General features: G+C 40.1%; 1 protein-coding gene across 1 annotated transcript in view; it reads right to left on the minus strand.

Annotated features, from left to right (window-relative positions):
• Positions 1–27,663, minus strand: part of plxdc2b (plexin domain containing 2b) — a 107,548-nt gene that overhangs the window by 9,844 nt on the left and 70,041 nt on the right. Inside the window, exons 5-12 of the mRNA XM_063483572.1 lie at positions 24,897–25,019; positions 20,114–20,232; positions 17,865–17,964; positions 12,152–12,247; positions 11,913–11,994; positions 5,798–5,858; positions 5,527–5,680; positions 1,228–1,266 (exon numbers count right to left, since the gene is read on the minus strand). Of these exons, the coding sequence (XP_063339642.1) occupies positions 1,228–1,266; positions 5,527–5,680; positions 5,798–5,858; positions 11,913–11,994; positions 12,152–12,247; positions 17,865–17,964; positions 20,114–20,232; positions 24,897–25,019 (774 nt within the window). The remainder of the gene's footprint in view (positions 1–1,227; positions 1,267–5,526; positions 5,681–5,797; positions 5,859–11,912; positions 11,995–12,151; positions 12,248–17,864; positions 17,965–20,113; positions 20,233–24,896; positions 25,020–27,663) is intronic.

Consider the following 27,663-nt stretch of genomic DNA (forward strand, 5'->3'; position numbering starts at 1 on the left):
AGACTTATAATACTGTGGCTCTAAGACAATAATGACGATTGAATTAACTTTAACATCGTAGCTCCTCACTTGATAAAACAGCAACTGCAAGTTATGAATAATCCTTTTTCTTAGTATTTATGAGACAATATTAGCAAATGAATAGCCAAACAGGAAATCACATGAGTCACTTGTGTTGTTGCACTGATGCATGTAGACGGCAGCAGTGAAAAACAGCTGCGACTGTAAAATTAATGCATATCAACTAGCTATTGCATAAAAGTCCAAGTCATCATAAGTCCACCACCGTGCTTGACAGTTGGTTTGAGGTGTTAATGCTGATGGGGTGTGTCTTGCTAAACATGGTGCTGTGTTTTATGGTCAGACATCTCAACTTTGGTCCAAAAGACATTGTTCCACAAGTCTTGTGATTTGCAAACTTAAGCTTTGCTGCCATGTTCGTTTTAGAGAGAAGAGGCTTTCTCCTGGCAACCCTTCCAAACAAGCAACACTTGTTTTATTCCTAATTGTACAGTCATGAACTTAAACCCTGTAGTCTGAGGCTTTGGATTTTTTGCAGTGTCTTGACGTTGAGGTAAATTTGCTGGGACGTCCACTCGTGGGAAGATTGGCAACTGCCTTGAAGGTTTTCCACTTGTGAATAATATTGTTTGGAAATTGCCTTTTAACCGTCACAGATTAACAGGCAGCAGCAATTGCTTAGTTAAGATCATTTCTGACGTCTTTCCTCCTTGGCACTGTGTTAACACACACCTGAATGCTCCAGACCAGCAAACTGACAAAGCAATACATTTTTCACACATTTCTCCTGCATTATGGCCTAAATTTTGTTAAATAAATAATGACAGTGTAATGTTTTGCATCTCCCCTTAAAATTAATAGTGGCTCAACTTTCTTTTTCACATGATGCTAACTAAATCCAACCGTGCCTAAGGGCTTACTGCCTCTATTCTCTGTTGCTTTTACTCGCATTGGTCCAGACACCATAATTGATCGCTGGGACCCACAGAGAACAGTAAAGCATTACAGTCAGCTGCTGGATAAAGTTTATCAACTGACTGAGCCACATGTCCCCCAAAAGATAAAAAAGCAATCAGGGACAGATGCCTCAGCGGTAAAGTCAAACCAGGAGACAGAGAAACAAACAATAATAAAAACAACAGGAAGCAGCAGCGGCTTAACCTCAACAGTTATTGGATGGCACAGAAGTGAAAGTCGGGGACCTACCCTGGTTGTCTCTGAGATGCAGAGCGATCTTGGTGTCATCTGTGAGGAGACAAAGACAGAAAGAACCACGAGCGTCAGACACAATGATCAATATTTCTCTTTGTTGTTTGTTTCTGACAACATAAACAACTCGCTGATGGTCCCAAATGAGCCGAAGCTTCTTTCATTAGCGATCCATCTTCTTTTACTATATTTAACGTCCTATTAAAAATGAATGCTGTGAATATAACGGTTCAGCATTCGTAATTCGGCACATAAAAGCAGTCTGGGGTTAACTATACATGTGAAATATGGAAATGTAGCATGACCCAGTTCTCCTCGAAGGGTAGCAGCCATTTACACACACCATAGGATTCACATTATGCAAATTTGACCCACACATCACACAGACGCATTTCACTGGATGATTTAATTCGAAAGGATTTCAGTTTTTAAAAAGAGCAAAGCAAGCGCATTTTAGTGACTGAAATGAATCATTAAAAGATATTGTTCTCTAAGTGGCTGCACGTCGCGCAGCAGAGTTAGGGTTGTGAATTTGATATTACTGTTTCTGTACGAGGAAGCCAACAAAGCAATTACCTGCTCTTCTTTCACAGAAATGTCTATTTAGGTGAAGGCGTATAAATGACCCGGAACCACTTAAAATTAAAAAGCGTTGTTTTTTGTAATCTATTCTCATGTATACATGCTGCACATTTGCCCAGAGAATATTAAAATCTTTTAATTGGTCCTAATTTCCCTTGTTCTTACTCCACAGTTTATTTTGGTAGCTAGATTTTAGTTTTACTTCCTGTATTCGTCCTTTTGTTTTCCCTGCCCGGATTACTTTCACTTGTGTTGGAAGTCATTTTGATAAAACATTAAAGTCTATGGAAAAAAGGAGAAAGCTAGCAGACACATCTTTTTATAGAATAGGGGACAACCTGATTTAATGTTAAATAAGTATGAGGTGTTTAAGGCTTAAAAAGGTGGAGAAAAACATCAACAAATAACCTGACCTGGTAAGACATAAGGCCTTTTTTCCATTACTTTATTCTACCGGAGGTTGTGCATGCAGTGGAAGTTGGGAAATAAATTGCTTTTACAACTATCCCCAGTGCCGTGTAGCTATCATGGCTTAAAATACATATTACTGCAAAAATTCCATTCACTTTATAAGTGACTAGTTCCTTAGAGGGAGGCATATTAAGTACAGCTGAACGTGAGCAGAGTGAGAGACGAGACGTTTCCATCTCTTACACCCAAACAAGCCTCCACCCACGCAGACACATTCATCCTCTCCAGTCTGTTTTTTCCCTCCTTCGCTCTTATGTCCACCTGCAGCTTTTGCATGAGCCACCAAGCCTGTAATCTAAGCTGACCTTTGACCCCTGCAGCTGACAAGTGAGGGGATAGCCGGTGAAACTGATCCACTGTCAGACCGTGGGTGATAACAAATGTAAACACCGCAGCACGACCTCCTGAACTCACGGATACTAACACATACACACGCCGTGCATTTTACTCCTCATGCTGTCTGCGAGGCCTCTCACCACGCCCCGGTTTGATCTGTGGGACAACTTGTTGTGTTTTGCCTCACAGCGAGGCGTTTTTCCCATTCCCTTCGGGAACTCACTGCATCTATCCTCATCACAGCAGCGCGTCGAGCACCCCGACCGCGATGGCCCGGACATTTAAACTCAGCCCCCACGAGATGATTAATGGGTGTGCGATGGAAAAGGTCGGCCACTGCCGGAGTTAGCCATGAAAGAAATGCTTCTTTTTTGGGGGGGAATACAACATAAAAGATAACCCAGACTTGAATGCAGAAAGTTCAATAAAAAATTAAAAATGGAGGACAAATGAGATCGAGACGTAGAGCACAGAAACACTGCAGACATGCACTGGAAAGTCTTTTTAGACTAACTACACTTTTGGGGACCATTTTTAAGATTTAGTTGTTAGAAAATAAAAATTTAAAACTCAGTTAAAGCTCGTCCAGAAGCACAAAATAAAAGAGATGAACAGAACGAGAACAGCACAGACAAAAACAAATCGACAAGAATTTGCTACAGGAAGCTGGAGACTTTCAAGACACTTCGAGGGTTTCACTGTAAAGGAGTAATAACCCACAAGAACATGATTAGCTTTAATCTTAGACTTTAAAGTCAGAACATCTGAGGTCAACCAAAGCCCTGACCTCGCGTGAGCCAAAAGAAGAGACTGGGAAAGATTGTTTTGCTGTGTTTACTGAGCCACACCATTAACTAAAAAACTTCCAGAGAGTCCCCACAGGCGAGGCAGATCATTTAAACTCCGTCCTGTTCATATCATATTCCTATGTGTTTACTTTCTAAAAGCTATGGAAAAATAACACAAATGAACAAAGACACTCTAGTTTATCATGAGTCTATGAGCTACACACCATCCTGATGACTTAAATTCCTCCAAATAGCCACAAAAATGCGTTTTGCACAACACAGAGTAGTGTTTACTAAAACCTACGATTCCCAGCTATTTCAGGAAATTACTGAGCCACTTGAACAAGTAAACATCAAATTTTTGGCCTGGTCTTTTAAGTACAGACAAATGGGGTTGAGTACTGGCATGTTGTTAGTTATTACTCCAGCATGTTTATAATTCTTTTACCCACATTAATTAATTAATGAGTACAAGGTACGATTTTTAATTCAATAAAGATAGAGCTCCCAAAAATATCACATGGAAGCAAGACAACTGAAAAAACCACCACACAATGTACCAGCTGTGTGATTTTAGTGTTGATTATAAATGAGACCTCGTGTCTCAATGAGATTTACCTGTATGAAAAATATAATAAAATAAACACAGTGTTTTTATAAGGTGACATACATAGAGACAAGGGTAGGTGGGTGGGCCTTTCCTATCATTTTGATTCACTTACGATTGACATCTGGAGCTGATTAAGATAAATTGGCTGTTTACTGAAATAAAATGTTTAAAGGCCATATACAAAGGGAAACGAACCGAAAATTGGCACGATAAATTCAACCAACTCGTCGTAACCCTGGCATCTCTGGAGGCAAAGAAATGGGAGTAAACAAACTCCAGAGGACACCTTGGCCGTTTTCCTATCATCAGCAAAAGACTGCTGTCTGCTGCCTCCACAGAGATTTGCATTAGATAACTCGGAGATTATGCGGTCTGGATTCATCTCCCGCCGGGGTGCACTGAATCATGTGCTCAATACTTTGCGGTGCAATATTAAAGGAACGTGACTTTCTTGACCTTTGCACAACTCGAGGAAATGTGTGTGATGCAATGATTCATATCGACCGTTTGTTCATACCGCCTGACACGACCCCTGTAAGTGTGGTTTCACCAAAGGAGGCACAACACACCTGTGTTTTGATCAAAGGTGTGCGCTACGAAGCAACACTAACGGGTTAGTGATCTTTAAGTCAGAGTTTTAGTATCACGAAGGCGGCTCTCTTTTTAACCTGGTTAAATCATCATGGTAACCTGATCTGGAACTGGTTATCTTCTGGTATGTTCGGAAAAGTTCTGGTAGCCAAAATGTCCTCTATGTATAAAAGTCATTTTTGGTTAATTCAGAGAAAATGCTCTATATTTTTTATATTGAATTTCTCTTGTGTCACACCAGCCCTCTGCATGACCTCCTTTACGATATCCATGAATCTTCTCTGTTGTCTTCCTCTTCCTCAGACCTAGCAGCTCTATCTTTAATGTCCTTTGTCCAGTATATCCACTATCTCTCCTCTGCACATGTCCAAACCATCTCAGCCTGAGCTGTCCCTCTGATATACTCATGTTAAGCCTTCAAAAAGGAAAATTAGTCTTTAGAGTCAAATAGCAAAAAGCCTCATAAATAACCTGAAAAATGACTAAAAAGAACAACAGAGGGATGAGAATATTTTTAAGTGTCAACAGATCTGTCACATTCTTAGGCATGAAAGACTGAGAGTGAGCTAGCAGAGTGAGATGATCCCAGGTCTGTGTGGGTGCTTCCATTTTCTGGTGGGATTTGTCCTAATTCAATCTGCTTCTTTAAAAGTTGGTACAAGCACAGCTGTCGCACCGCGCTCTGCTGCTTGTCATCTGCAACATTTTTTTTTGTTTAAGTAGAGAGCTGCAGCACATATTCATGTATTCTTTAAACAAAATGTGTGTCTTCTGCATGTTGCAAAACAGGAAATGCATCAATAACAATAAAGAGCAGCTCCAGAGCATGCACTTCATTTAACATCTCGCCAGAATGGACCATCGATCACAGCACAATATGCTCTGTGGCCATGATCCAACGCTTCTCTTCTACTTTACCTTCAGTGGGGACGCTGGTGGGAGGGTGGGAGGTGGAGGGTGTTTCCCTGCCTGCAGTGGCCTCCTTCCCCTTGGGTGTTGTTTTGGCAGCAACCGTAGTGGTGAAAGGGTAAAGGTACGTAGTGTCTGTGATGTCACACATCTTGTCCTTGGTCTGAAAGATGAGACATTTTGTTATGTTTCTGATACAGATTTAGATGTTTCACCATCCTGAACTGTCGAAATCACTATCAGGTATGATGATGTAATGGCTGCTTATTGTGACACTCACCTCATCTGGGCAGCTACTGTCCATCCAGTCCTGGTGATGGCGGTCAAAGCCAGTGGAACATCTGAGAGCAGAGGAAACAGCACAAATGTCAGTCTAATAAAGGTGGAAGTGGAGTGGGATTATAGTGTATGTATATAGTGTAACCAAAGTTGAGGATTTTCAGAACACACTAACATAAACCGTTTTTTAAACAAAACATAAAGCAGAAAAGATTTAGAGTCATAGTCAGGATTTAGTTAATCCAGCAGAGGGGCTCCATCCTAACTGTTTATAATAACTAACAGTGTTTGGAGCACAACTGCTGTAGGGTACCCATCACAGCCAAGCAGGATACATTACTCTTAAAACCAGAAGGTCAGAATCTAGGATTTTTCCTCTTTATAAGCAAGGTTGAATGTCAAGAGCTTCGATGTTGCCTGCAAGCCTGCCTTAAATCAAAACCCAGAGTATATATGGCCAAGCATTAGTTGGTCTGCAACCCGGTGGTCAGAGCTGTCTGATACCTCCAACAAAGTTGCAAGGACAGAATTAAAAGAGATTATACAGTATGTTGTGCTATGTATGAACAAAACTTTTTTTTTGTCATATCCAATTTTGCAGAGTAAGTTCTAACTACAAATGAAAAAACAAAATTTTTTTTTTAAATGGTGATGTCAAGCGTTAGCACGGTTAGCTTGTTAACGTGTTATCGCCGTGCAGCCCCACGCACGGGGCGATCTGCGTTAACTCGCTAACGGAGATTTGCCGTGTTAATGCGGTTATGGCGTTAACGTCATTTTACCGAGATTAATGCTGACGGCACTAATTCATTGCTTTCTATGTCCAGTCTCCCCAACTGTGTCCCTGGTTTTTTATGTCTCCATGTCTGTTTAACCCCAGTCTCACTTTCAAGTTCACTTGTCTTAGTCTGAGTCTCAGTGTGTGTTACTTCCTGTTTTATTTTGACAGTCTCCTGTCTTGTGTGTGTGATGTTCAGTTTTGCTTCCCCTGTCTCAACAGTCAGATTCTGTTCAGCTGTGTTCCACAAATGTATCCAATCTACTCCTGTGTATATATTATCTGCGTGAGCCTTGTTTTTCCTTCCAAAGAATTGGATTTTGGATTTCTAGTTACAGACGTGTGTTAAGTTTGTTTTGTTGCAAGGCCTCACCAATAAAGCTGTTCTGAGTTTTATGCCTTGTTTATTGAGTCGTGCATTTGGGTCATTCCCTTCCTGCCACACAGCTGAACCTGAAGCTTTTACTGTCTAACATTGGGCTGATCTAATATCTCTGTTTGGTTGTACTCTCTTTTCCTCTCTCTTTATACTTAACTTTTAATGCTGATTTACGTTTTCTAAAACACTAGCTTGATGGAAAACAAAGTGGAAAAGTAAAAAGGAAGACTAAAATGAAACAAAAGTTCTCACTGTAATCAAACTCAGGATGCTGCTATCCCAAACAGGCCAACAGTCTATCCCCAAATTTCACATTTCAAGCCTAAAAAGACGCTTTGTGGCTCTTGTCAGGCTTTCTAAAAAGCGCTGCATAATTATTTTCCAAGCTGAGTCATATTCCTCATGGTTGTAAGTACAATGAAGCTGAGTGCTCCCTCTAAACATTCATAGTGTAATTTAAGCTAAGCTCAATAATACTTTCAGGTTTGTCTACTTTGAAGCAAGCTGGGAAGAAAATATCTACACCTCCCACTCCCTACCACCCTCTGAGCTTTGGATTCAAGGAGCTTAAAGGGGAAAGTACGAAGGTCTGTGAGTGGGAAGTTCAAGGGGTCATGAGGCCTTGGGATAAGGGTCCTGCTGAGTCAACTATGCGTAACCATACGATTTGAAAAGACAGACAGCAATCGAGGCAACAGCTACTAATCTTGCCTGCTGTAAAGGATAAAAATTATAACTCGCTTGCTGGTGAGCTCGCCATCATCCTGTCTGTCTACGCTCTCAAAGGATTTTCTGTGTGGAAGAAAAAGTTAGCATGCAAAGCAGGAAACCCACTCGCTCTGACATGCACACGGATAAAAACAACCTACGACCAGCTCGCAAGGCAGAAACACGGCAGTTCAAAGCACGATAGCAGTGGTATCTCTGCTTTGTGCTGCAAGGACACTATGAGCCCAAAAGGATCTTATGCATCCCCAGCAGGCCCCATTTCTCTAGAGAACATATTGTTATGGTAATGACTTTATCAGAAGAAGTCCATTCTCAACTTTCTACCTCTCTAATCATCCCATTTCTTTTACCCCCATCCAAAAAAAATCACTCCATCTGTTCAATCAGGCGAGACAGATTCCTCTGCTTAATCCCCCATTTCCCCCCGGCTGCTTTTCCCCCCTGAGAGGGCAGCGGAGCAGCCAGAATGAGGCGCGATATTACTGAGCAGGTCTGGTCTAACCTGTCTCTAAAAGGAGCTCGTGGCTTTGTTTCTTCTCAATGGCATCCATCTCAGCCGGTTGCCATCTAAGACAGCGAGCCCACAGCGCTTTAATTAGAAATGGGCTGAGGTGCTTCATTTAAATATAAATAAACCCATGAGGTGAATATTTCTGCTCAGGTTTTCAACAATCACAGCAGGATGGCTGGATCGTGATATTAGGTTTCATTCTGACTCATTCTTAGAGGGAGTCATTCCTTGCATGACAGAAATGATTATAAAACTGTTTTAACCCTTTAAATTTTCATATAATCAAATCATTTTGATGCATTTTTTTCAGTACATGTCTGTCAGGATAATTGTCTCTCTCTCTTGCTGATTATCCCACTGTGGAAGGTCCTAGAAGAAAACTACAAGCTGTCTGCCAACAGCTTGTAGTTTTCTCTCAGCGTAGGCTGTTTACCCCTGAGAGCAGTATTACTTTAACATTATGAGGGGAACATTAGATGATGGTGACAGTTCATTCTGCTCTCGGTGATTTACTTTTAGAGAGAAATGTATTCATAGGAAGTTTATCACTTTGCTAAACTTTGCTAGTACCAGGTTGGACCCCCTTTTAGCTTCAGAACTGCCTTTATTCTTCATATTCAACAAAGTCCAAAAGCATGATTTTAAAACAGTTTTAACTCGTGGACCAGTCTCGCTGGACCATATTGTCATGATAGCATCACACAGCTGCTGCAGATTTGTTGACTGAACACATGCATGATGTGAATCTTCCATTTTACCACATCCCAAGGGTGCTCTGTTGGATTGAGATCTGGTGACTGTGGAGGCCATTACAGAGAATTATGCTTGATGCCGTCATCATAAGATGGGTATACTGTGGTCATAAAGGGATGGACATGGACAACAATACTGAGTGTGGGATTTAAAAAAGTTCAGTTGGTGCTAAGGGTCCCAAAGTGTAAATCCATCTTGTCAACTTGATTGTGTCAATATTTGACCCTACCATTTGAATGCTGCAGCAGAAATCAAGACTCATCAAATCTTGATGTTTTTCTAATCTTCTATCATCCAATCTTGGTGAGCCTGTAAAAACTGTAAGCTCAGCTTCCTGTTCTTAGCTGACAGGAGTGGAACCCAGCGTGGCGGCCCACCTTGGTTGCTGTTGCCTTCCTGTCAGCTCAAAGCAGTGGATGCTATCCTCCGGCGTCTACATGCCTACATGCAGTGAGTTCCTGCCATGTGATTGGCTAATTAGATATTTGGGTTAATGAGCAGTTGAACAGGTGCAAATAAAAATGTGACCGATGAGTGTGTGCTACTCTTAGATTAATGAAAACACACCTGTAGTTTATTACTTTTTGGTTTTGCTTCATTAGTAAACTTTGCTTAGAATTTACTTTTAAGTAAAGCAGGACTTTTGAGATCTAAAATCTCAGACTGGTGAGCCTGTGTGCCGTTTCACGTAAAAACTGTAGAGGAACAATTTGGTGTGAGGCTACCACAAATTAAAATTCAACATTCGTCTCCTTAACACCCATTTGTGATGCACACCAGCTGTGTTTTTTAGGTAAACAAATCCCTGCACCTCTAAGCACATCAGCATTCAGAGGCTCTGGCACGTACGGCCCACTGTGAGTCCACGGCAATGTCTGTCATGCTTTATTAACCCACTTTAGTCCACATCAGCCACAGCAAACTGATTCACCTTGTAACTTAGGATGAAAGAGGCGCCAGGCTCTCACCTTCACAGCACTCCACTGTGCGATCAGTCTGTTAGGGACGTTCCCTTTAAATTTCAGCTCCTTTCATTAACCCCCAGAGCCAGCGAGGCTGCCATAGTTTTTAATTAGTGCGTGTTTAAAGCATGTTTGCCTTTTTCAAAGGAAATGGCTGAAGGATACAAAGGGCAGAGTGATGCTGAACAGTTAGATATTAACACAGTAGGAAAGCTAATTAAAATGCTGCTTAATGAGATCCCTGCTACAGGCGTACAGTATCTCTCCACCGCATCCATAAACTGCTGAGCAGAAAAGCAGTTTTTCATATCATTGAACTGTAAATTAGATTGTCTTTGTCAAAGGGGAGGGCATTTAAAATGCAAAACAGAGGGGAAGTCAACTCCCAATACCCCTTCGAAGTCCAAAATAACAATTCCCAGCGGACAGAGCAGAAGAGCTGCACATTTCTCCAGTCAAATTAAGGTCTCCAAATAAATAATTAGTCCAAAGGAAAAGATTGGCAGATGAACGCTCACTAATCAAGGAGTTTAAAATGCAGCGGCGCAGGAAAAGAAGCGATTGTAGCTCGAAAGGTCAAACGGCAAACCCCCCGAAACACTGACGACAATCTCCGAAAATATTTTCAAAAAAATAAAAATGCAGAAAAGCAGACACCCATTGACAGTCAGGTCCAAGCTTCCTTAACTTACAGGGAAGATAAACTCCTCCACCATCTATCCTCGGTGTCTGTTTAACTCAGACTTTTCTATTTGATAAAATAAAACCCACCACAGCTCACATTTCAGCTGTCAGGAAATTCTGGGGAGGAACGCCAACACTTCTTTAGCAGCTCAAATATTTACTTTTGTTTGAAGTGTGGGGAGAAGGGAAGATTAAGATAAAAAGTAGAGCAAAGGTTGGCAGAACAGGTGTGAACTGAATGAATGTGAGAGTGAGTCGCTTTCTCTTCCAAAGACTACAACCACTGCTGCGTAGGATAAATGTGAAGCTGCCTGATTAAATTAAAACCTAACGCACAAGTTTTTCAGAATAATCACATTATATTACTATATGTAAATCTGTGATCCAAATATATATGTTTGGATAAAATTTTACCAACAAGTCCCTTCAGACCCACTTGAAGTGTACACGTGGGGGATTCTGCAGTAGACAGTGGATATGTGGAATGATAAATTGCCATTCAAGTGGAAAAATTAACAGTTCATTAACTGTAATGGATAAACAGACCTCCAAAAGTATTGTATAAATTAAAAATATTAAAAGAGAAAAGGTCAAAGAAAGCTGAAAAAGAAGGGCTGAAATAAAAAGTACAATTATATTGTATTGAATTGAATTGTATTTTAGGGCTAGGCTGCTTTATGATAAATGACGATGTAAAAAGAGTAAAAGGATATAATAAATGGAGAAAAAAAATGACAAATACAATGAAAACTCCTCAAAAGCAAGTCTTAAAAGATGAATGGGTCTGCTGCTTTTTAAAGGCATCCAGAGTGTCCACAGGTTTTTAGTTTAACAGGAGACAGCTTCAGTTTAGGAGCCAACAAAGGCACAGCTAAGGGCACATCCTCCCTCCAGTTTGAGTCTGGAGGGAGGGACAATCTCATAAATTTGCAGTGCATTTTTAATGCCCCCATGTGCTCGACCATGTGGAGCCCTAAAAATGATCCCGTGTAGCTTAAAACTGCTGAAGCCAACATAAAGAGAAGAAGAGTGGTGATATCACGAGACCCCTTTGAAGGCCTAGTCAAAAGATTAGCTGCTGCATTCTCGCTTATTTACACAGGCAATAAGTATGTGCACTTTGCCTATGTGCTAGGCAAGTTTTAATGGTTCAGTTCAATTCAATTTAGTGCTAATTCACAAACAAAATTAACCTCAAGGTGCTTTATATTGTAAGGTAAAGATGGTACAATAATTGCCTGTGAGAACATACTAGGTGGAAATGTGAAAAGGACAATAAAAGATGTCTTTTGTAAGAGTAAAAATGTTCTTATATCCAACCTGTTGAGCCGATGGCACCAGCTACAGTTGAAGCTGATCTGTGAGGAGATGCAGGAGCTACAGCTGGTGAACTGCAAGCAGGCTGCAGTGGAGAAAGGTTAAAAAAGAGGAAACAGTTTAAGCAGTCAATAGCCAATTAGACACATGGCCAAGGAAAAGGTCTATAGCCTATGCAAAAATAAGGAATTTACTCAGGAGTCTATATCAAACAAAAAACTGTTACTATTAATTCTTCTTACTGGGTAAAGGCATCATTTCCACAGCTGTAGAGTTGGTGATCTTTGTCTTAGTCAGTTCCACACGGTGGTACTCATAGATCGTCCTCCGCCTCACATCTAGATTTTGAAGGAAAAAAAAAAAAGAGGGACTGAGTGAGAAAGCAGCAAAGCCACCATCGCAAATCCTCCAAACCCCGAGATAAAAACTGGGACAAGTTATCCCTACAGAAAGAGGAAAGAGAGTGGGAGGCAGAATCGGGTCATATGGGATGCTACCACAGCACTTTATTTCTCCCCTCTCGTTGTGCCCAAAGTGTCAGACCACGACTTGGCAATGGACGGTAGCAATTTCCCCCGGGAGCTGATATCAATCAGACCCTGTTGAAAGGCTGCCTTCCCAGTCATCTGTAACAGCGAGCCATCAGCCGGGGCATGATGGAGCAATTGATTAGATACATCATTGACTCTCATTGCATTCTGGCCCTTATAACTCATATCGGCTGGAGTACAATGGGTTGTCTGGGCCATGCGTCTTTGCTACCATAAGTGGAAAAAAGACCAGAGCAGTAGCTTGACAAATGTAATGATTGCGCCTTCCTGCTGTTAATGCATGGATTATTTCAAACTCTAATTAGATTTTTATATGACTTTTCTGTGCAGGCGCCCCAGGAATAAAGCAGTAAATCTGTACTGGATCGCACTGAGGTGCACTGCAGTGCGTACAGAGACAATGCACAATGCATGACATTCTTTATCGCACTTGTATTTGCTTGGGCGATGAGCTACAAAATGAAATTCAATACATAAAACTGTGGCTGTGGAATATATATAGCAAGTAAATCCCTTAAAATCTAATATATTTCCAACTGGTAAAACTGTGTTAAAATTAAAGCTATTCAGCTTAAGCTTATTAAGTTATTAAGGTGTGAAGATTGATGCTACTCTCGTGTCTGCCTATTAAGCATGGACAGAGTCCAGATAGTTTGCGTAGTCTAGCTCAGTTTAAGTTAGCAAGAACACCGAAAGCAGTTAGCCCAACTCTGTGTGAAGCTACCAAAACCTGCTGCCTACCAGCACCTCTAGAGCTCACTTAGTAACATGATTGTTTAATCCCCACAAAAAAGTTATGGTTTTAATGTGCTGGGCTTTTGCTAAGCTAAACTATGCTAAGCTAGGCTAAGCTAACTAATTAGATACATTTTACATTACTGGTTTTGCCCAGCTTATTAGTTATATTCAAAACACAGCCGACGTTAACACACAGTACATTAGAAAGAAGAGGGGGCAGGAAAAGCAACTTAAATAAAAAGTAAATAATTTATGTAATATTGATTACTCATATGGCAAAGATTGTCACATTATTTCCTGTTATCATTGTGTATGACAAATCCTGATTTGTAATCCAAAGAAATTTAATCCAACCCTTGTTGCTTCTTCAGATTAAGTCAGTTACATAGCACCACAAAAGTCCTTTAACTTTTACAACACCCTTGCATTTGACACATCTGAATAACTTCTCTGCACTAGGTTCCTTTTTTTCCCACTTGACTGAGAGACTCTTGGTGTGGAAAGAGTTGTGCCCCTCATGTGGTACGACACTGTTTCCTTGCAGACTGCTTAATTTGATTACAGACAGGACGGCTGATCAAAGCAGCAAAATGTGAGCCAGCTCAGCCCAACCTGAGAATACAACCGCCCTTCCTTTCCCCTCCTCTGCTCCCCTGGTGATTGACTTCCTTTTGCCTACAGCTAAAGGATTATCAGGTGCCTAATGGTGTGGTGTGGGCCAGAGAGAGGTCATTTCCACAGCCTGAGGCTGCTGATGTCTGGGCAGACTGTATAGCTTCTCGGGTCTGTGGTTTAAGGTGATAAGAAGCTACAAATTAAATCAATTATAGCCTGGTCTCAACAACAACATAAATAATACCTAATGAGAATTTATCTACCTTCAGTGATACTATCAGACAAAGCCCAGTTTGCATAAATGTGTCATCAATTATGTAAAAAAAAAAAAAGCTTAGTTAAATCATCTTCAAACATCCTGAAAAGACAGTAAAAAGTGTTGCCAACCTGGACTGTAATTCTTTTTTCAATTGCACATGTTAGAAACCTGATATAATAATTAGAAGATTTTTTATTGAGCATTAATGAATGTAAACAGAATACCACAGATTTCTCTAGTTTACACAGATTAAATAATCCAGGTACAGAAACAAAGATCTTAAAATGGTGGAGGTGGTTTTGGCTTCATTTTAAGAGTGACTAATGATAAAGTCCAACCTAGCATTAAAAGCATATTACAGCCTGTGTTATAATAAGTGCTTGTATCTGACCTGTTAATTACACAGGACACCCACAAATATATTCACTCAACGCTTCCTTTACTGGATGGGCTGTGGGTTGGTCTGCCCATGTGTAAAAATTCATTGAGCTTTTAAGCTAAACTAAAGAAAAAGTAGTTTAAAAACTGCAATAATGTTGTATAATCTAACTGGCTGCAGGCAAACTTGAAGCAGCTGACACGCTTCTTTGTAGTTTTTTTTTTTTTTTTTTTGCATTTTCCACATTATTATTATGACTTAATGCGCTTTATGGAGCATCCATTAGAATACATTTATTTATTTGGCATGACAAGGTTGTGAAAATATGTCAACATGTATTACCAGCTTGATTGGGAATAGCATGCTATGACTTCTGGTAGCAATTCATTGTATGTTTTTTTAGGAATTTCTCGAAATTTTCTTGTCCTTTCCTTTTAATGGAAGGGACAAGCGAGAGCCCATCTCTTTATAAGGTTTTAAGTTGTAAGATTACAGAGTTTAACTGCCAGTAGATCACGCCACATAGTTGCTATTAGGTGCTGTTGTTAGCTGTTGTTCCCTCCTGATAGCTGGTGATGGGTTCGAATGGCAACATCAGCTAAAAATAGTCACCGGAGAATATTAAATGTTGGCACATGGCTCATGTTGTGCAATCTGGAGTACAGATTGATTAAAAGTCTAATGTTTTCCTTCTTCTTTTTTTTGGGATTTCACTTTAAAAACTGCTCTATCAGCAGTATATTTTGCAGCCTGCACTTCTATTGTATATGCAAGAACAAAGGGAGACTTGATGTAACATATAAACTATTCCCATACATCATCCTAATTTTTTCATGACTACTGCTGATTTGTTCTTTTTCTAAAGGTTGGTCCCTTTTCCCTATTAAAGGTCATTTCCAATAGTTTTCTTTATTATTATGAAAAATATCTGATTGTACAGGCAATATCGTTCAATTTCTCCACAGGGTCTTGCTGTGCAGTTTATAAAGCACATCAGGCCTTTTGGACTGACAGGTGCAGGATGCAAATACTGCCCTTTTCCTTCAAACATGGACATGAGTCAGTGCACTCTGCAAATACCATCTGTGAGAAAACAAAGCCTTGTTTGTTTCAGCTAATGCAAGAGTTTGATTTTCTTTACAGTGACTGCAGACGGGTGATATTCACGAAAGCCCTCCTATGGCTATTATACAATAGCCATAGGAGGGCTTTCATGGACTAAAACTAAAGAGGTTCATAATTTGTCAGACAAAGATGCAGTTTTTGTAGTTTTACCTCTGTACACAACCACAGTGGATTTTAAATCAAACAATAAAAATATGATTTAAGCCTTGACTTTCAGTTTTAATTCAAGGAGTTTTTACAAAAATTTTGCATGAACAGTTTAGGAATTGCAACCATTTTTATTCACAATCCTAATTTTGCAGTGTCAATGTGCATGACTGTGTTTACCTGTGCTACCTTCAGTTGCTGCTTGTGGGTCTCTCTGCATCAGTTTTGTATTTAATAACTGAAAAGCATGCTCTGTTGGGTCGAGATCAGGTGATTGTTAGTGATTGCCATTGAAGACTGTCCCATTTCTTTGCCTACAGAAATTCGTGATGCTTCTGCAGTGTGCTCTGGGTTAATATCCATGTTTACTGTGAAGTTTGCTATCTTAAAATGGACCACTCTATAAAAATATTCATAAAGAGTTCATGCATTTTAACCATCACAACTGTTTGACTTAAAATTCACTGTGGTGAATTTATCAAAATTTAAGCTGTGACTTTATGAATCTAACAATATTTCTTTTTTGTTTGGGTCAAAATCTAAAGTACAGCAGCAGAAATGTGTGTTTGTCTGCTTTCCGCTAGGAATTTTTTCTAAAATGTTTCTTATTTACAACCCATTTGCGGGATTTAGGTTTCAAAACATTATAAAGTGAGGAATGAATTTAATGATAGATGATAAAATCTGTCAGGGATAGCTGTGGTTTAGTTTATTGCTTGAAATAGGATTTGGTTCTGTCTTTGTCCTTTAATGTTTGGAAACTCGTGACGAATTTCAAGTAGTAGAGCTACATATGATCCGTGCAACGACAGCTTTGTATGATTTAAATATGGGCAAGAAAAACATACGTCTGTATCGAAAAGAAGTATAGTTTCCTCATTTTGATGCCACCCTCGAAACTGTTTTAGCATTCTGGTTTTCCTGATAGAAATGAAGTATCTGCCATAAAGACAAAAACACACACTCCTCGGAGACATGAGTTATGTTCGACACAACACCTCAGTCTCAATATGCTTCCATTCAAGATTTCATCACTCCACAGCCCAGCAGTTGCACACATTGGTTTCATCATGCTGTGTCAGAGGCATCAAAGACAGTTTGGTTTATAAAGTCTAGGAGGACTGTGCTAACTGGTTTGATATTCAAATCTCTCAGTGCCAACCGCAGCCTTCTGGAAAGAGATCCTCTATGAAAGACCCTGGGACATGCCAGAAAACAAAGTTGGAAACTCTTACCATGCCAAGGGGATGTGTTTTTTTGTGAGATTTATTTTACTCAACTAAACTTACAAAACAACCGCTCTCACTACATACTGCAGAGAACATAAAGCTGCCACTGAGAGGATGAAAAAAGCCCCGAGATATTAACTTTGACAAATAAACGCTATCCAAGTTTCACAGATGTAATCACAACACCATTTAAATTACTGAATAAATCACCTTTGACAACTCATTATTGCAGCAGATTTTGAATCAGAGCCGGTGAGAGCGAGAGAGTCTGACTCTGAATAAAAAGGTTTGAAGTGTTTCTCCTGCATTTGCTTTAAATGTAATGGGCTTAAATTACAGTAACTGGAAAAAGAAAGAAAGAAAGAAACAGGCAGATCTGGAGCTGTGCCCACCGAGGCTGAAGAGCAGTGGGGAGAAAAGGTGGTGACAAGCTGGAGCTAAAGCCAAACGGACGAGGCTGAACTGAGAGCTGTGACACAAAGTTTAAACGGAGAAGAAAATAAACTCTTATTACACTAACTGAAATGTAACCTTTGGCTAAGCTCCTGTTTTTATTTATGCTTTGTAGTTTGTTTTTCTCACTTTTCCTCATGAACGACTTTGAGTACTAAGAAAAAGAGGCTTTAAAAGAAATAAAGAGCTATAATGAGCTGCTACAGAAACCCTGAAATCTGATATAATAGCATTTCGCTTGCCACAAATGCTACACAGACATTGATCCAGTCCTGAATTGTTCTTTATACCTCTATGTAGCTCATGAGCTAGTCAGAATCCCATTTTTCAGAGCCTAAACTAAAGACTCCACTCTACAATGTGAACTCCAAACATGGCGCAAAGACAGCGTGTGGATTTATCCAGATATTTTAATATGCACAAGAAATTTTAGGGCATTGAATTGATTTTGAGACTCACTGGGTATCTGCTGGATCTTGTGGACCAACACAAAGGCGTCAGACAGGCCAACTTTCACTGGGTGATTGACAGAGCTGATCTGTGACACCTCAACGGGGATCTGAAATAGAAAAAGGGAAATCATTACCATGACCACGAAGATCAGTCTGAGACAGGCTGAGAAATGCAAACAGGCCACAGCAGCCTAGAAGTGCTGACAATCTCCTTTAGGAATCTGCTGAGGCAACATGCTACTTCCATAAGCATATGGCTATCTTTGGAGCATAGAATAAACATTTCAGGCACAGATGGGACAGAAATGAGCAACAGCTTTGTGAAGACTTATAAATAGAAAAACAGAAGTCTATATAAGGTAAAATGTACACACTAATTCATAAAAGCAGCTAAATGCAACAAAAGTAATGTTTGCACGGAGGAGGAATTTAAAGTGACATAAAGTACATAGTAGCTCAGCTGTACTCAACATTAACTCGTAATCATCCAGGTTATGTGCACACAGATCATGTCTAATAGTCACACTGCTCTCTTCAGACCCATAATAATGCCAGCCTAATGTGAAACAACAGGAGAAAAAAGTTCAGCAGCCTTCAGATCAGATCCTCTAATAGGTAAAAATAACAAATTACATAAGCGACCTCGAACATAAAAGAAGCAGCACCGCTGTTATAACCACTGCAATTATCTTATCATGACTTAGAAAATATCACACTCCAACAGCGGGCTCTTCACGTTTTTCATGACCTTTCTTTTCTCTCTCTTCAATTAGGTTGTTTTTCAAGACATTTTTGAAATGTGGATATTAACGGACACGGTTAGGGCGTGCAGTGACCCAGAGTTTGTAACATTAGTGGAGATTATGCCAAAACCTAATCAAGCATATGGAAAAAGCTGGTAAGGCGTTAACTGATTTTTTTCTTGAGAAGCTGCCATTAAACTTGAGAAACTCATTTTGTCGGTCACTTTGGCATCGCTCCTTTAGTCAAAACACATCAACACTGGGTATTTGTTCACTGAACTAAAACAACAGGGCAGGGCCAAATGTTAGAAATTAGTAATACTGTTAAAAGAAATGGCAGGGAAACAGATTGTGTGGCCACTATCAGATCATTAGTTTTATTCTTAGACTCTACTACAGGCTTTATATGCTTTACAGTTCAAAATAATCTATATCTATCTTATACTGGGCCTCGGCGCAGACCTTGAGTTCATCCTCTGTCTGAAACATTTAAGCTTCTCCTTTAAGCAAACTGTCTTCTGATTGGCTGCCCCTCATAAGCAGGAGGTTCGAATAGCAGGAGTGTGGGGCTGCTGTTATCTATGACCTCATACAAATCCAAGAGTATAAAAACATTTCACTCGCTGGGCCCACGTCCTCGTTTGAGGTTTGACAGCGTTTTAGTAGATAAAGGTGAATGCTTGGACATGAATTGAGCTGCGGTTTGGGGACGGCCTCGAAGAGGACTGGCGGTGGCAGTCGGGCCTGGCAGATCCCCATGTACTAAATAGAAGTTAAGAAGATCAAGATTAAAAAGGGGAAGCAGGGTGGGGCATGTAAATGAGAACGAATAGCTTGTAGAACTGGGGGAACATATATAGATGAGAACCAGAAGGAGCGTGCTTGGAGGCGTGGTCCTGCTCCTGAAATTCAGATACTTTATCTTCAATCTGAAACCTGAGGATTAGGATTAACACATTATTGGAAACTTTGGTAATCTTGTATAAGATGTATGATGAGCTTCTGCCGATTGAACATCTATAAATAGATTCATCTAAAAATATATGTATGACAGAAAATAGGTAGAAATGCATTAGGGCCACTTAAATGTAAGTAATATTATCTTTTTCTTGATGATTGTGTGTCAGTCTTTCTGAAAATAGCTACTTGAAATTATCTGGTAAATAAAAATTGGTGTGCAATTTTGAAAAAATTAAATTTACTGCCTGGATCAGGCAATTTTGTCAAGACTTTTAGTTGAAAACAAACCCCCAAAAAAGTATAAAAACCATTAGCAGAATGGGAAGAAATAACCGGTGTGATGCTATGTGTTGGAGAGAGATACATTAAGTGGAAAAGAGAACTTAAATTCAGGGACTGGTCCAAGTAGGGGGTGTATGAAAACTGAATGCTATTTTTTCAATGTTTAGTTCTGACTCTAGAATCAGTGAGGTAAACCATGATGCTGTCAGAAACAGAAACAGAAAAGAGCGCGGTAAGAAGCCGAGCCTTTGTGAGATCTCGCTGTCCCCACCTCTTTGTAGGCGAAGACGATCCTACCAGTCTTGTGCAATGTGGCCTGGAAGGTGAAACTTCCCAGGCTGTAGTTGTCCTGCAGGTGGACGTGGTCCCACTGCACAACCAGAGCAGTTCCTTAAAAGAGAAAGAAGAGAGAAAAGAAAGAGTGAAAACATTTTCACAGCTTTTGCTAAACAGCATCGGCTAGATTAAAGTAGAACACAGTACCAGTGAATGTAACTGTCTGCATATAGCATGCACTTGTGTTACTCTGTTGCTTTCTCAGATCTAGCGTGAAATGAACTGCCGACTGAGCAAAGACTGAGAATAGAAAAGACATCATTGCAACATCGGTTTGTGTAAAGAGATATGAGTTTGAGGCATCTTTTCCTGGAATCATTTCCCCCCGGGGTTTCTGTGAGGTGACTGACACTGAAGCAGTGATGTTGAAAAGCTTCGCTGGAGAAAAAAGAAACGGCAATGATACTGAAGCTTTTGACAAAACCAAATGAAGGCGTGCCCGTTACTGTGACAGTGTGAGTCGGGCAGTTTTGACCAGAATGAGAGTTTTTCATAAATGACTCTTTCCTAAAGTTACAGAATAAAGCTGGCAACTGAAAAGGCTCAGAACAATCGCCAACGTGTAGTAGTACTGAAAAATGAGATGGAAGCAGTGAAGTAGCAACGACAAGACTACTGAACTGATCCAGGTGCAGTTTTTAATGTATAAACACTGGTGAACATCATTGACACCTCTACCAGGTAAACAGAATGCATAGCATATGAATAAATGCATAAACAAGGGAAGATATATTACACTATAACTTAATTCTGTAACTTCAAATCTTGCAAAAGCTGCCAGACAGGACAAGCTTCTTTCCTTCCCACTGTCGACAAAGTGCTTGTTCATAGGGGGTCACCTGACTGGTGGGGTTTTCTCCGTATCAGTGTGGTCTTTACCTTACAGTATAAAGCACCTTGAGACAATTGAAGTGAATTGAAGTTCATTACCAGGAGCCACCACCATGATGCATCGGTTTCATTCGGGGAAGTACTAAATTAGCACCAGACTCACAGCTCTGCCCTCCAGAGAGCCAGCCTCGCATTACTTTTAACACTATTTTAATTTACTGTGGACTTTGGAGAACCCACTGATGTGGAAGCCATTCGTCCCCTCAGAGTTAGTCATTTGGCTTGATGCCAGGGCAGTAAAGGTTTGTTAACGCAACCAATCAATTTTTCCGTCACACAGACAGAGCAAGTCCATCCAAAGTAAAGGCGAGCTTTAGCTTCCCTGCTGGCAGTTTGGAGAGCAACGGTGACTGGTCAGAAAGGAAACCCCATCATAAATTACATGTGGTTTACTGCAGGGCCTCTGGCACCGGACATGGATGGGTCTTGTATTAAAGAAAGGGGGGGGGGGGGTTTAGACAACAACATGCGACTAATATTTCAACAACCTCTAGGAGAAAGGCATTGAATATACAGTAAGCAGCCAGCGCACTAAATTGCTATTAACTTTTGGCACAGCGGGATTACTCAGTCAGCACGAGTTACGCTTAATATAAGTCTGCTTAAAATGCATTGAGTTCAGGAGGGGAGGCTGATGTGCTATCTGGGGCTGCCTGTCTAAAAATATAGAGTGGGTGAGGAGGTGTGGAGGGAGTACACACTGGCCTTGTTTCCATTTTCAGTTACAAGTTTAACCCGCTATATGAACAAAGAAGCAAAAAAAGAAACAAATCCAGCCTGTAACACCAGAACGATTATTTTTTGGCTTAGTGGAAAAAAAATGAATACATCTGAGGAGTGATGGACAGATGTTCAACAGATGTTGTCAGGAATGCAATGGCAGATCAACAAGACAGTCAAGATGACAGAATTACTGAAGGTAAACATGTGAAGAAGCAATTTCCAGATTCTACTATCCAGTTAAAAACATTTTATATGCACTTTTGTTTACATAAAGCAATGTCAGCTGGCCATATCACAAATGTGATGCAATCTGCCTTAGTTAGCTAGAAGTACGAGTAACCCTGACTCCTGCTCAGATGGAAGCTATGCCGCAGAGAAGCTTCTTGGTATCTGATAAAAACCAGAAAACCTTGATGAAGATCTCCACTTAAGCAGTTTATCTAGCCTGTAATACACTCTTTAGCTTATCCAGTGAGATAATATCAATAAAGACTTCTCCAGGCGATGTCACTCAGGGCCACTTCATTATCCATATGTTGATGCTCTCTCAGCTGCAGCTCACAGAGCGTTTGCCTCATCTGTCTGTCAGCGTATTGATGAGAAAACCCACGCGGACTCTTCTATAACAGCGAGTGTAGTCTGACGTGCTTCCCGGAGCGTTACAGCATTGCAACACTCACATTTGCTGGATTTAGGATGTTTTGAATGGACAAAGATGTTAATCTGATCAATAAGAGGAAATGCTACGGGACTGCACTAATTGTGAGTGACAGATGTGTGTATTCTTGGACATGTTGCTGTTCTAGATATACTTTTTCAAGACTGGACAGCCATATCATCCACCTGAAACATGAGAAGTGTAAGGGAGTCATTCAGGATTAGCAACAGGAATCTAAAATATTTAACAATATATGTCAGGATGGTGTATTTGGTGACTCAATCCTGGGTTGGTACTATTGTTCCTTTTTTTAATATAATAAAAAATTAAATAATTGAACAGCAGCTGACGGTGCTGTGAAGCTTAAAGTTAATCACTGAACGGTGGATTAATACGTGCTCGTCTGTTGCATCAATCAGCCTTATTTTTATCACAGTGATGTCACTGTGGTCCCGCCGGACACAAGAGTCAGCTGAGGTGCAGAAACATTAAACTCCTCTGTAAATAAACTTCAGCTCTTCAGTTTCAGAGTCCTATCACATGCATTCTTTATTTAGCAGATTTCAATTAACAACATCAAGTGAAAGTTGTTTTTGTGAAACTTGAACATTTGACAGCAAAGTTTTCACACACCCTCCACAGTCTAGTTTGTGTGGAACAAACAATATGGTTCTGTGGCGAACGCCTCATCAAGCAGCTTCGAAACTTGTTTTTATCATTTTTTAATGGAGGCACTGCCTCCTCCACAGCACGGCAGTTCTTATGTTGTATTGGCAGGACATTGACTGATGGACGCAGCGCTGAGAAGCAGGCAGGCTGAGAATCGATTGGCTGCCAGTTTGGTTAAAGTCTGATGAGCTCCACTGCAGAAGGTCACACAGCTGGTCAGTCACACTGCTGCACACGGATCACAGAGCAGTGACAGACAGGATGGATAACAACCATCACAGATAGCAAAGAAAAGATATGGAGAGTGAGGAAGGGCGATGTTTTAGTTTAAAGGCAGTAAGCAGAATTTAAGGAGGTCTTAAGAAGATCTTGGAGGATTCTGTGACACACTGTTAGCCATAAAATCTATTCTTTATCTTTAAGATTACCTGGCTTTATATAATAAATACTTTTTCTGGAACTTATTCTTGCAGACATAATTACATATTGCAGTGTTGTAAGCAATTTGTATTTTGATATATACAATGCAATAAAATTTCTTGAGGGATAAAACAACAGTAATATATTTCTGGGTCATTTTCAACAAATGAAAGCCTTGATAAATCAAGGTACTTTTTATATATGAGCAAAACTCTTACACAGGCTTACAGGCTATAGAGAAACTATAAAGTCTCGTGTTAAAATGTCCAACCTTATAGTAGAAATTACCATGTTTACAGTATAATATATAGTTTTAGTGTCTGAAGCTAATTCTGTGTTCATAATATATGCATTGGGATTAATTTCAAAATAGCTCATGCCTTTAATTGACTTTTCTGCATGTATGCTTTGCTTCTGTTGTTTACTCCTTAAAATTAGGATGCTAATAAATATCACAGTGAATTATGGGTGCTACTCGCTAACCAAGCTAGCTAGCCAGTGCTAGCTTATGCTGATAACTCATTAGTTATACTTTCTTGTCTAGATGTGGTGATGCTTTTAAAAAAACAAACAAACAAACAAACAAAAATAAAACAAAAGAAAGAAAATAAAAAAATGAGATGAGGCCACTTTAAAAAAGTAGACCATGAGTTTTGTTTAGTTGGATGTCAATTAAATGAAACCCATGGGCTAATATTTGCCTAAAATGTTAACCACCCTGATATTGTAAGGTAAAGACCCAGCATATTAGAAGGAGAACCTTAGCAACAACACCACCCTCTGTGAACAAGCACTTGACGACATTGGTAACCAGCTGAATCGAGCCAAAACAGACAAACAAAGAGAAAACATGTCTGTGTTGGAGACAAGTTATGCTCACTCGCTCAGAATGACTCCAATTAATTGCAATGTGTTGGCAATTCATAAACTGGTTTGCAGTTATTTACAAATTTTCCCAAATCTCTCTGAGAGTGATTGCAGTCAGTCTAAATTGGACTTCAGTTGTTTGCTGACAGGTTGCCTCCCACTCTGTGATCTGTGTACCTGTGATCACCTTCCCATCAAAAGTGGTCATCAAGGTGTAGAAGATGTTGCAAACTCAACCTCAGGGTGACTTCCGGGTGACCAATACCAAAACATCAATGCAATCAATGGACAACAACAGATTTTTACTTCCTTTTTCTTAGAAGCAAAATGAACCACAGATTTGGCTGCAGGAAACTTAAAGCAAACCCGCTGTTTCTTCACAAATTAGCTCACTGAAATGCTTTTTTGTACCTCATTTATTTTGTAGTGCACGGGAAGGAGTAGACAACTGTTACACAATCGTGCAGAACTAAGATGCTAGTGCTGTTACCGTTGTCAGAGTAGATGACGGTAGAGTTTCTGGAGAGACTTGGGTCAAAGTTAGCCATTAGCGGAGCAATGTACTGTGTAGCTGTTAGCATCCGGTGGACCACGTCACCAGTGTAGATGAACCCTGAAGGAGAAAAGGGACAGAAGACCACATATTACTCTTTGTTGAACTCTAAATTTAAATTTTGACTTCTAATTTAACACTTAAATTATGACTACGTGAAGTGTCACTTATAATGCAGATATCCTTCTTGTCTCCCCCATTTCTACCTTTCCTCCCTTAATAAAGCTGTAATCTGATACACTATCTACCCGGGAGACAACATCGCTGTCCTTCAGTCCACAGTTAACAGCTTCTCATTAACAGACAACCATCTCTTGTCTCAGTCTATGGGCTTGCGCTCCAGGTACCTTCACCAAGGAATAGCGATTAATTAGCACTAATATCTTTTATCAAAAAACAGAAGGGCAAATCAGAATGACTTTAAGGGAGGATGTGCTCCTGTTCCTCCACTGCTGCACTTTCTCCTCTCTTGTCATTATCAATCATGAATGCTAATGAAGAGTCGATGACAACGAAAAAGGGGTTTTGTTAACTTTTCCTCAACAAGGCACGAATAGATTGCTCTATAGAGGGAAAGACGGGGAGACAGAGACGTGCCCAGGCAACACAAACTAGAGCTGGATCATTTAACAGCCCATAAACATGGTTATTAATGGACTCCAGGAAAAGGGGGAAAACGCTCACTATTCATCACAAGGGAGCAGTCTTTGCATAAAGAATTTGCACTTATGACAACAGAATCAAACATCATCTTAATTTCCCTGCTGACAACAATGCTTAGCAAAGTCAGCTTCTATTTCAAGATTTATTCAAGGTAAAAGCTTTTGTTCTCACTCTGACTTTGCCTGGATTGCAAAAATATAAAAAATAAAGCAATAAAAAGGATCCCATGCACGGCCTTAGATTTCATCTTTTACTCATTACAAAAGGAAAACCTGGCATTTGGGTGAAACTGTGTTACATATCCAAAGTAGTTCACCTTTGAAGAACAGTTTGAAGAATGAATAATAAACTTACAGTGACAGTATCTTCAGATAACTACATGTTTTTAGCAGCTTCTTGCCAAATGCTTCTTCTTCTTCTCTTTAAGGTATTTATGTTTTTAAAGCCTCACCACTTTTGCCCTGCTAAAGACTGAGAAACTAAGTTTTCTGTTATTCTACTGGAGGCTTATTCATCTGTTTACTGGGACCAGGTTACTTTAGGTTAAGATACTCCAGACATCCCTCTCACAAGCAACATTTACAAAGTCCTCCAAAGGGATCCAAGACGTCTGAGTAAAGTGAAATATTTACTCAGCAGCTGGAGCAGCACTTTATTAGTACTGTAACACCATATTAATGCCAATTACGACCCCCTTTTCCTCTCAGAACTTCAGTTCTTCCCAATTCCCCAAGATGTTGGAAATAAGATTTGAGATTATGATTTATGTTGGCATCGTTGTGTTTCATAATTGCTGTTGATTTGTTAGCTCCACATTCATGCTGCGTATCTCCCATTCAGTAGCATCCCAAAGGTGTTGAGTTGGATGCAGATCTGAGGAGACAGAGCCAGTCTGACAGTCTGTAGCATTCATTTGATGATTTTACACACACACCCACACACGCATTTCATTAGGTACACCCTTTAAACCACAAATTTCTAATTACACAATCACGTTTTAACAACTCTATGCATTTAAGTATGCAGACACGATGACATGCATAATTTCAAACCGAGTAGAAGATTGGGGAATAAAGGTAATTTAAGTGACTTTGAACGTGGCATGGTTGTTGGTGCCATGTATTTCAGAAACTGCTAACCTGTTGGGATTTTCCAAATTTTCTGAAAAGACAGAAAATATCCAGTGAGCAGCAGTTCTTTAGGTGACAATGCCTTGTTTATGTCAATGGTCAGGGGAGAATGGCCAGACTGCAGAAGAGCATCTCTAAATAAGGGAACAGCAGAGGACCACACCAGGTGCCACTTCTGTCAGCTAAGACCAGAATATAGAGGCTACAATTTGCAAGGGCTCACCAAAAGTAGAAAAATGTTTTCTGGTCCGACGAGTCTCTATTTCTGCTGCAAAATTCAGATGCTACGATCAGAATTGGTGTAAACAGTATGAAAATGTGGCTCCATCCAGCCTTGTGTCAGTGTTTCAGGCTACTAGGGGTGTAATGATGGGGGCGTATTTTTTTGGCACATTTAGGTCCCTTAATGCCGACCAGTGTAGTTTAAACACCACAGCCTACTTTAGTATTGTTGCTGCTGACCACGTCAACCACTTTATGAATGCAGTGTACCATCTTTTGACAGCTGCTTCCAGCAGGATAGCATGCCATGTCACAAACCTCAAATGATCTCAAACTGGATTTTTGAACATGACAATGAGTTCGAAGTACTCAAATGGCCTCCACTGTCACCAGATCTCCATCTATCCGAGCACCTTTGGGGTGTGGTGGAATTGAAGAGTCACGTCATGAATGTAGTCAACAAATCTGCAGCAAATTGTTCCAAGAACAATATATAAAAGTATGAAACCAGCATGTTACTAACTTTGCACAAACACTGGAAACAGGCAGTCTGTGTAAATTATTTAATTAATGAAAGCAGCGAAGAGAAGCAATGGCTCAAGACATGACATAATACTGTGATAGGCCAACAGGTTTCATATCACAGTTAGTTGCTATTTTCAAAACAACTTTGGTGTTCAAAGTATTTA

Source organism: Pelmatolapia mariae, linkage group LG9 (genome assembly GCF_036321145.2).
Source record: "Pelmatolapia mariae isolate MD_Pm_ZW linkage group LG9, Pm_UMD_F_2, whole genome shotgun sequence".
Lineage (NCBI taxonomy): Eukaryota > Metazoa > Chordata > Actinopteri > Cichliformes > Cichlidae > Pelmatolapia > Pelmatolapia mariae.